This window comes from Rousettus aegyptiacus, unplaced genomic scaffold, assembly GCF_014176215.1.
Source record: "Rousettus aegyptiacus isolate mRouAeg1 unplaced genomic scaffold, mRouAeg1.p scaffold_m13_p_12, whole genome shotgun sequence".
Classification (NCBI taxonomy): domain Eukaryota; kingdom Metazoa; phylum Chordata; class Mammalia; order Chiroptera; family Pteropodidae; genus Rousettus; species Rousettus aegyptiacus.
In genome coordinates this window covers 86,449,486-86,459,695 of record NW_023416287.1, presented here as the reverse complement: position 1 = coordinate 86,459,695, position 10,210 = coordinate 86,449,486, and the positions used below count along the sequence as shown (strand labels likewise).

At 47.8% G+C, this 10,210-nt stretch overlaps 1 protein-coding gene across 5 annotated transcripts in view; it reads right to left on the bottom strand.

Moving 5' to 3' along the window:
* Positions 1-1,145: 1,145 nt before the first annotated feature.
* SERPINB8 (serpin family B member 8) overlaps positions 1,146-10,210 on the bottom strand; it is a 31,050-nt gene continuing 21,985 nt past the window's right edge. For 2 of the 5 annotated variants that reach the window (XM_016118934.2, XM_036230108.1), the window contains exons 3-7: positions 9,389-9,526; positions 7,505-7,622; positions 5,703-5,845; positions 4,208-4,360; positions 1,146-2,642 (exon numbers count right to left, since the gene is read on the bottom strand). In XM_016118934.2, the coding sequence (XP_015974420.2) occupies positions 2,238-2,642; positions 4,208-4,360; positions 5,703-5,845; positions 7,505-7,622; positions 9,389-9,526 (957 nt within the window). In that variant the 3' untranslated portion in view covers positions 1,146-2,237. Of the gene's footprint in view, positions 2,643-4,207; positions 4,361-5,702; positions 5,846-7,504; positions 7,623-8,303; positions 8,407-9,388; positions 9,527-10,210 lie in introns of those variants that run through there. The other 3 variants (XM_016118935.2, XM_036230107.1, XM_036230109.1) reach the window with 3 other exon arrangements.

Sequence of the window (10,210 nt, the reverse complement as noted above, 5' to 3'; positions counted from 1 at the left end):
TTTTCTTGCCATGATGAGCAATATTACTATGAGCATAATTTTGCATGTCTCTTGCACGTACAGTTTCTCTAGGGTTTCTAACCAGGAGAGAAGTATTTGGTCATAGTAGGTACAAATACTTAATTTTACTAAGTAATGCCAGATTCCTTTTCTCAGTGGTTTTACCAATTTCTGCTCCTTCCAGCTTTGTATGAAAATTGCTATTGATCTTTGACAAGATTTGGTATTAAGACTTTTTTAAATCTAGAGACTATAAAATATAATTTCTATTTTTTTATAGAGTGAATTCAAATTTATTAGAGGCCTATGAGTGTACGGCAAATTAGGCGATGGTGGCTTTTGTGTGTGTTATGCACGTGTGTGTGTGCGTTTGCTTGCCTTGACATGTTATCACAGATATCATTAAAAACATGGCTCAGTGTTCTGCAGAGAAGGCACAAAGCAAGAGTTTGACTCTCTTCCTAAAACTGAGCTCTGGAGAAATTAAAGGCAGGAGGGAAACAAGGATTCCAAGAACCAGTCGATTAAACAAACAATAACAGCCACAAGACCAGGAAGACGTCTACAGGAAGACAAAATGTTGCTTGGACTAACACACCCGGGCATTGCACAGCTGCAACCTGGAGAGACACATGCAGCCTATGGAGAGTGGATGGGCTGGACCAGATGCCTCAGACTTTGTCTCTGCCTTGGCTCCCGGTGGCCTTCTGTCTTCAGAACAAACCCTAAATCAATGTGTCCTTGAGGTTATATTAGCGCATCATAAAACAACCTGGCAGGCTGGCAGATCAGTGGTTCAGTGAGAAGTAAAGGTAAATGGTTGAGGTGGGAGAGGGGAGGGAAAGAGGGAAGAATTACCAAGGAGAGTCACGAAGTACAAGAGGAAGTTTGGGGGTGCGGTAGCTATGTTCACCATCTTGATTGTGGAGATGGACTCATGGGCGCATACATATATCGAAACATGTCAGATCGTACATATTAAATATGTAAAGGTTTTCTGTGTAAATAATATCCCAATAAAACTGTAGATTTTTTAAAATTAGAGGTGGAAGATGCCTCAAAATGTGCCCGCTTTTATGTTGACAGTATCACTTTTAGGAATGTTTCTTTAAAAATACAAAGAATATGAACAAATATCTAGGATATTCACAACAGTAAAGTACATAAGTAATTTTAATTATCTAAATTAGAATTGATTACAGAAAATAAAGACAGTCATACATTTGACACATCAATTGGATAACATCGGAAGATAATTATCCTGAAGAAGGTTCACAGTAAGTAGGGGTAGAAAGAAACTACAGAAGCATAGGATGAACCGTGTTAAAATGTTTCTAACTTCTATTTGCATGCAGAGAAGAAGGAAGGATATAGGTCATTGCTGACAGCAATGACGCACCTGGATAGTGGAACTGTGCGAGACTTAAGTTTTCTTTGTATACTTTTGTAGTTTCCAAATTGCTGCCGTGACACAAATGCTTTTTAATCATAAAATAATGTAGGGAGGTCTGCCTTTAAGCAAGAGGTGCACTTGAGCCATGTCTGACTGTACGTGATGAACTGGAGGGGTCCGTGTTTCCAAGGGGTGCTGGGCGTGTGTTCCTTTGGGGCCACGTGTATGTGTCAGACACAAAGGGGACGGAGGGGGACACATGGCATGCGTCAGATATTTGGCTCCGAGCCCAGCCCCGGGGCTCACAGCCGAGACCCTGAAGTCACGTCTGAGGCTGACAGCAAGAGGATCCAAAGGAGCTGTTTGCATGAAGGACCGTGTGAGACATGGGACGTGCAGGGCTGTCTGTGTGATGGTGACAAGGGACAGACACTTTCTCTCAGCTGTGACAGATGACGGACACTGGCACCTGGCCCTGGTGCGGGGCAGAGCTCTGGGGTCATGGCAGGATGGACGAGCAGATAGAGGGCTAAGCTGTGGATCCCTGACGTGCTCCTAAGGACGCCCACGAACCAGGGCCACCCCGTGATGGGTAGGTGAGGGCCGGCCATGAGAGGGAGGGGCTCCCCACATTCCAGAATGAGCGGAGCCCCAAACTCTACACATCGGAGGCCTGAGTTATTCTCGATGGCTGTGGAATGCTCAGTAAACACTTTCACAGTCTCCCCAGGTGGACACACTTTACTTTTGAGACTCAGCCACAGCACCGATTTGGTCAGCAAAATCTGAATTAAGGCGAGGTGGAGCGAAAGGGAAGGAGTGTCGGCGCGGCGATGGCGCCTCGTTATGGAGACGAGAACCTGCCGCAGAACAAAACGCTGTCGGTTTTGTGGTGCTTGATGAAGAAGAGGAAGGGGCGGTCTGCACAGAACCTAGGCTCTATCCTGCTGCAGCGAGAATTCCTGACCACGGCCGTGGCCGCGGCCGCCTCCGTGCCCTCCTCGTTGACCTCTACAAAGCACTTGTGCACCACCTTGGACACAGGTACATTCTTCTTACTCGACATTCCAGAGAAGTCTGCCCTGGCCTCCTCGAAAGCGTCGGTCATCCCCAGACTTCGCAGGAAGGACTCCAAGTCGTAACTCTCCTCCAGCTTCAGCCGCGGAAGGAAAACTTGGACCTTACCCCGATCCATCTTTTCTGGATCCGTCCAGGCTCTGAACTTCTCGTACGTAAGTGCTTTTTCCACCTGAAATAAGCAAGAGTCAAATCTTAACGTCTAGGTGACGACGGCCGCGTGCCCACCCTCGCCCCATCACGCCTCCGCCATGACACGCGGCGAGATGGGGGTTCAGGTCCAAGACATCTTACTGAGACTTCCCCTCAAATTCTTGTATTTTTCCCTGTTATATGGATAGAAGAGTAGAACAGCAGGATGATATGACACAAAGAAAGGCTTTAAAAAAAAAAAAAACATCTGTACCACATTTATTTTAAATGTTTTTTAGTACAGAAAATTCTCAGGACCAATTAATTATATTTAATTACATTCATGTGATACACGTTCCTGTGACTTGGAGGGACTGTGTGACAAAAGACAGAGCATGGCTCAGGACTCTGGCCTGTGGAAAGGGTAGAAACCAGGGACCATCTGAACAGGAAGGGAGATGTGGCTCCTGGGGAGGGGACGGCAGAAATGGGGAGTCCATCAGGACCATTGCTTCCGGCATCTGAGTTTGCCCCCTGCCCGCCCTGGAGTAGCTTCAAACTGTCGGAGACCCATCACTCATTCTATTTATCCAACGGGAAGGAAGGAAGGAGCAAGAGGGGCTTCCACCTGCATCTCCCCCTTTCCCTTTATACCTGAAGCCCAGGCGAGTGCTCCTCTCCAGTGACATAAAGCTGTTGGGACATTAGCTTTATTCCTCAACTCTCCTGATTTTCTCCTTAAGTAGCCATGACAGACCTTATTCTTGACTTACACCAGTAGCTTCCTGATACCATAGGGATACCAAGCCAATCAAGCAGGCCCACCCACAGTATCCTGTGCCTCGGAGTGCTGACGCTGGCTTACAGCTCTGGGGAGGGTCAGTTGTTAAACCCTTGATGGTCTGAACTCAGCCATGCGGGCACAGTGACACCCTGGAATCGGCAAACTTTATCACCGAGGGCTTCCCCACCCCCGTGAGCCTGACAGCCAACACACTGTTTGGCCTGCACCTCCCACCTCCCGAATTCACCTTCTCCCATCCTGAACTCCATTCCTTTCCAGTCATGGGATGAGATCTCTCTCCTCCTAAGATAAATTCCTCACCTGTACTTTGGACCCTCGCTACTCAAAGTGTGTCCACGACCAGCAGCACCTGCATCACCTAGAATCTTGTTAGAAATGCAGGCTCCAGGGCCATAGCCCCCTGAATCAAAACTGCATTTTAACAAGATCTCCGAGACTCGCATACACATGAACGTTTGAGAATCACGGCCCGCATCAATAGGCAGCCTTTTCCATTACTATTGTTCAGTAATTATTAGGCTCTCAACTGGCCCCTCTCTTCAGAAGAAAGAATGTTCTTAAATTCTTGGAATCCCTCTTCCTAGCTTCATCAAACTTTGTCCTACCCACAATTCCGCTTCTAGATATATACTCAATAGAAATGCACACGCATGCTCACCAAAGACATGCAATAGTGTTCATCCAGCACTCGTTACAATAACCCTAGATTCAAACTCCTCAGATGCTACCTCATGGATGGACTTGAAGAAAAGCACTCAGGCCGGATCCTTAGACACTCAGACTCATTGTCAGGGGCTTACCACGGCGAGATCAGTGTCCTCATCAGGCAGGAGAATGACCATGCTCAGCTCCTCCCCAGCGTAAGGCAGCTCCAGGACCTGGCTGTGCACCTCGTCTGCATAGCCCATTTTAAATTTAGCTTCCTTAAACATCATCTGCACTGTCTTTTTTTCCTAATGAAAATATGACATTAAAATCAGATTACTAAAAAAGAGTACAGCTCACTAAAATCATGTCTAATTCACGGAACCCCTAGGCACATATAAGAGAATCATTGCTTCTGTGCATTAATGCTGATACATATAAAATCTTCATTATCACATATAAATAATGAGCATAACATGCTACTGCCCTGGCAGATCAATTATCAGCAGGTGAGAGAGAATAAACCTATGAATACAGAGACATAAAACTCTCTCATTATTTTCGAGACAGTTGTGTTTTTCTCTCCTCTAAGAAGACAGATAGAGAAGCACTCCCGGGGACCTTATAATTAAAATTATTTGTCTAAGTTAAGAGAATTAGCTCATATTCAGACCTTTGGGCTAAAGGATGGGGTTACCGAAGACATATAGGCAAGAGGGAGTTAGACTGTTACTCTGAAAAGTCGCTCGATTCCATAATTGGTTCTATGGCTTTAATTTTCTTGAGAGAGGAACCTTAACAAGATGTGTAGAATCCACCATTTTTAAAACTTTCACTAAATATATTCTAGGCTTTTAAATCTTTGTGCAATGTGCTATTATTAATTTGATGGGGGTCAAATTCCAAGCTAATAGCTACTGACCCCAACAATTATCATATTCAAATCGGAATGAAGAAAAGTATTTTTAATATTAGGCTTATAAGTCTGGAAATCTAATGTATAGCATGGTGACTATATGAGTTGATGACACTGTATTAAACACTGGAAATTTCCGAACAGAGCAGATTTCAGGGGTTCCCATCACAAAAAAAAAAAAAAAAAGAAAAAAAAAAAGGTAACCATGTGAAGGTATATGTTAGTTAGCTTAGCTGTAGTACTCATTTTCCTATCTGTGTTGAAATGTCATCTTGTACACCTTGAATATATACAATTTTTATTTTTAAAAGATACCCAAAGAATTAAAATATAAATATACACCGTTTTTGTTCTGTTGGAAATTTATAGTCAAGAATTCTAAGGAAATAAACAGAGTTATCGCTGACTTTTCAAAAAGCTACCTAAGTAAATATAGACGATGATACAATACAAACATAATTCCAAGGCTTAAAAGAAATGTTCTCTCAGTCGAATAATATGACAGAGACACAAGATCAATTTGACCAAGGATGAAAAAAGGAAACTATCAATATAAAGATTATTTTCATTTCTCTCCTCCCTTCTCCAATAAAGGATATCTGGGAAGCGTGAAACACATTCAGAATCGGGTTAAAAATTGAGACTGTGAAATAAATTATTTTTTTTCCATTGACCACCGTTCCCAGAGTATTACTTTAAGAAAGCGGCGGTATACCTGAAAACGCTTTCCCTACCTGGCTGGTTTTAAACGGCATCCCCCTTGTGTGCTTCCTGTCAAACTGCTCGCTCCATCGCCCCTTGAAATAGATGGCATTCACCAGAACCAGCTTGGTCAGGGCGCCGACCGTCCCGACACCCAGGATCTCTGAAATCTTACCTGTAAAGAACATGAGGGAGGTTGACTGTTCTTTGGGGGAAGGAGGGGGATAAACAGGCTTTAACAAAAATCCCTGGATGCATAATGCCCAGGCTTAGTTGACAGCCGGGCTGGAATCCTGTCTTTCCGGCCACGTGTCCAAGTCGGGCGGTGGCGTTCCACGCCATGCACCCAGGGCAACTATCGCTTGCCTTCAATTCATAGATGTAAAAATTCAAGTTCAGAGCATTTGCCTGACTATTTTTGCCAAGGTCACATAGGCGGCAAGCGGCTGAGATGAGGAAAATAACCCAAGAGTCTTGGTTGTCACCGTAAGCCTCTCAACCTCGGCACCATAGTATCTCAAACAGGACACTATCGGTATTTTAGGCCGAATAAATCTTTGTCATGGGGACCATCCTGTGTATTATACGATGTTTAGCCAGTTCCACTTCCCCCGATTGTGACAAGCAAAAAAGTCCTCAGCCACTGCCAATTGTCGCCGGGAGGTTGATTCTGGTTAAGAATTGTCACTCTTTGCCAACCTTCAGATATCATTCAGGGGAGGAGGCTCTTACAAAGGGCGGGGATCCATCCAGAACACGGAGAAGACGGGTTTCCCGTAGGGAGGGACGGGGACAAAGGAATTAGGGGGACGCAGTAAAGCGGCCCAAGTTGAGCTGTCCGATGAGACTGGGGCAAGGGGATCCCCAAAGCCCGCCGGCTCTACTACTCCTAGAAAACACGTGGACGGTCGGCCTGACGGAAGGAAGCGTGGGGGGCGCCACGGGCGGGGAGTGACAGGTGTGCGGAGCGGGGGCGATGGGGGGGGAGCTCCCGGCTGCTCCGGTGACCGGGGACTGCGGGATCTGCGGGACAGTGAGAACGCTACCCCCAGGACCGGCGGAAACGTGAAAGGCTCTTCTGTTCCGCCGGTCACGACTTTGTCGGCCGTCAGAATGTTCGCCGAGGTCACTGTGAGCTGATGCACTGCGCACGCGCCACAGCGATGGAGCGGACGGAAGCAAGCCCGCCAGGTGGGCACCGGACACACAAGCGGCTGAACTCCCCTACTTCCTGGTAGTCCCTAAATTATGTGTTAGGTTATTACAGTGCGTAAAAGCATGCCCTTTACTCTGTACTCTAGTCAAGAACGGGCTGAACTGTTTCTGGAGAGACAGAAACAGTTTCTGCTCAGGACAGTGGACACTATGGCTCCCCATTAGCTGCACCTCCAGATTCTGGGGCAAAGGTCTCGCTTGAAAGCAACGGGCCACGGCCAGGTGACCAAGCAAGGAGTGGGCCATGGATGAAACCAGATCTGCTCTGGGCACCAATGTGGCCCTATTTCAGCTGTCACCCAATCTGAATATCATTCTGCCCTCAGAGCGTGGGAAGAACCCTCCCTGATAGAAGGCAAGTCGGGCCCCCAAGGAGAAGCATTTTGGGGAGATGCTTCAGCACATCCACAGGGGAGGGGAGCAGATATCCTTACACTCGGTTTAAGTATCTTTTGAAGTCACCACTTTGCGATCCGATAAGAACTAGAAAAATGACAGCCTCACGGCCGGCCTGGCGCGGCAAACACGCAAACAGGCCCCAGTCACAAGGTCTCACGCCCGGCGGTGTCGGCTCTCTTGTCCCTCACGACGCCAGGTCCACGGAAATAAAGCCTCTCACCTTCGGTCTTCTCTGTCACCCAGTCGTTGATGTGCTTCCTGCACTCCTCCGGGTCTTCGGCAAAGGACAGCTCCTCCAGCGCGGCCTGATAGAACTCCTGGCAGGACTCCTTAAAGGCCTGCAAGTGCGAGACACCGAGTCTGGCCCCGCTCGGCGAAGCTTCCCACAGTGCGAGGACATCTTTTTTTTCTTAACGTATTTTTAGCCGAAAGCCTTACACGGGTCATCCTGCACTTGAAGCCTCACTCATGCAATGAACAAAAACGTACAGACCGCCGACCCCGCGCCTGGCCCTGTGCTCGGTGCCGGACACCAGGATGAAGACGGGACGTGACGCCCGGGGTGGCTCGCCGTCTGTTGAGAGCTGACGCACACACACGCGGTCACGAGGTGTCTGAGAACATGCACGGTGGCAGGCGGGCACCACACAGCCCGGGAACATAAACCAAACACTTAAACTTCACAGCGACTTTCCGTTTGATTCTCCCGCCCTCCCCACACTCACTACACAGTCTAACTCTCTGTGACACATTTTCGCATCACCAGCACCAACTCCAGGGTCTGAAATGCATTTGTGGAATGACTGGGCGGCTCCATGGCAGAAGCGGATTATCAAGAAATCTTACAGGTCCTCCGGGACTGGAATGTGATCAGTCCTGACAGGTGTGTGTGTATGTGGGTGTGTATGTGTATAGAAATTAGAGAAAATATCGAGGCAGGGGATGAGCCTTGAAAAGTAACTTGGGGTCAAATTAGGAAGTGCCTGTACCCAACATGTGAAGACCCAAAGACGACTCACCTCACGAAAACTTGGCTTCAGATATAATGTGCCTGGCAATCGGTGCCCATCCTCCGCCCATCTCCTGTTCTCAAATATTTTAGCTTCTACAGAAGAGAGAAGACGTAGAGAGACGAGCCAAGCAACCCAGAAAAGCGGAGTGTGGCTTCCTGTGTCCCTAGTCGTTCCCCAACCACAATATTCCAAGATCGGGCTGATGTTCAGAATAAACATGGAAAAATCAGAAGGTTCCTAGAATCGCTCATGCTTACCCTACAAGACCCAGCCACCTGAGGGACCCAGCTTCACCTCCAGTGACATTTACGCCCAGAGCAGGCGACCCCCATGGAGCAGCAGGCAGCAGCGGTTAGGACAGGGGCGCACCTGAGTCTCACAGAGTCTGGGAACTGCCGGCCATTAAGACGGCTGGGCTGCCCCAATTATTTCATTCATCTCAAGATGTCATCACCCCGCATGTTGCGCAGCAGTTTGGCCCTCGCTTACCGAATCGTGGCAGGCTCAGAAATCACATGTTGCAATAAACAGAAACTATGCAGATTTAAAACCTCAGTTTTACGAACTCACTTCACTTTTATAAAGCCTATTATGTCACTATTGTGATTTATGAGACGAAGAGAAATACCTGGCTGGACTTGGCGAGATCAGTTAGGAAACGACTAAAGTAATGCTGTGCGAGGGAGTGAGAGTCCGGACGCAGGCAATGCTGGGGGTGACTCAGTGGAGGGGACAAAATGAAACGACTTCGAGAGGCCAGCTCTGCAGGGACAGCCCCACAACCAGGGGTGATGCTGGGAGAGCTTCGTACATACGGGAGACAGTGCGGTCACTGAGGGTTGGGGATGAAGGGGTAAGAGCAGCTCCGGGTGCAGGGGGATGGACATAACAGACTGCTGTCCAGGAGGGATGTGTCGGAAACAATTTAAATGGACATAATCCAGAAGCGATCGCGACATTGAAAATTATAATTACAGCACTGCATTTCAAGGCACATTTTTAGAGCAGCAGAATTATACTTTATCTGCGTTCCTCAGTAGTGTCTATTTTATTTTCTATTTCTCTTTCATCAACACCGAGGTACTGCTTACCGGAAGGAAGTCATATGTCTTTTCTCCGAAGAGTCTGTTGGCGGTCCTGAGCAAGCACTGAGTGCCAGATCTATTAATCTCCGTGAGCAGCGACTGGAAACCTCGGTGGACGTCTTCGCCTTCGTCCAGACAAAGTGCCTGGTCAGAGAACGCAGGGACACAGACTTTTAACAGTGCCGTTTCACTCCCCCAAAGAACGATCTCCAAACAAATCTCTGTGCTGAAAATCATGGAACACCCTTTCCTAGAAGGAGGTTGGTTTAACCGTCCACACGGGTCTCTGAGCCTGGGTGCGACAGCCACACTGGGCCGGATGTTTGTCTTGTTAATTGCAGACTGTTTCGCAGCATTTCTGGACCCTACCCACTAGATGGCAGCAGCATTGCTCAGTTAATGACAATCAAAACTGGCCATTGGCGGACTGTCCCCTGGGAGGTAAAATCGGCCCTGGGTCACACCACTGCCCTACCAGAGACCACCAGGCCATCGGGAGGGCAGGGTTTGAAACTCAAGGAGGGAAGTTAACAGAACACGTGGGGAGCCAGAATGAATCCAGCTCAACCCCAGGAACCACAACAATCAGCGGAAAAACAAGGAGAACTGTTCCATCAGCAACTTCATAGTTTTCCAGCCCAGAGTGTGATTTAAATGTCCAGTCGGAGAGAGGATTCGGGTGATTCCTGTGTCTCCCTACAAGTCCCATCCAAAGCCTCAATCCTCTAGGGCACTGGAAGGAACAACCCTGGGGGGTCCGCCGCAACCAGGGGATGAACACACTTCCAAAAGCGTCTGGACCATCTAGAAATCAGTGGCAAAATGATG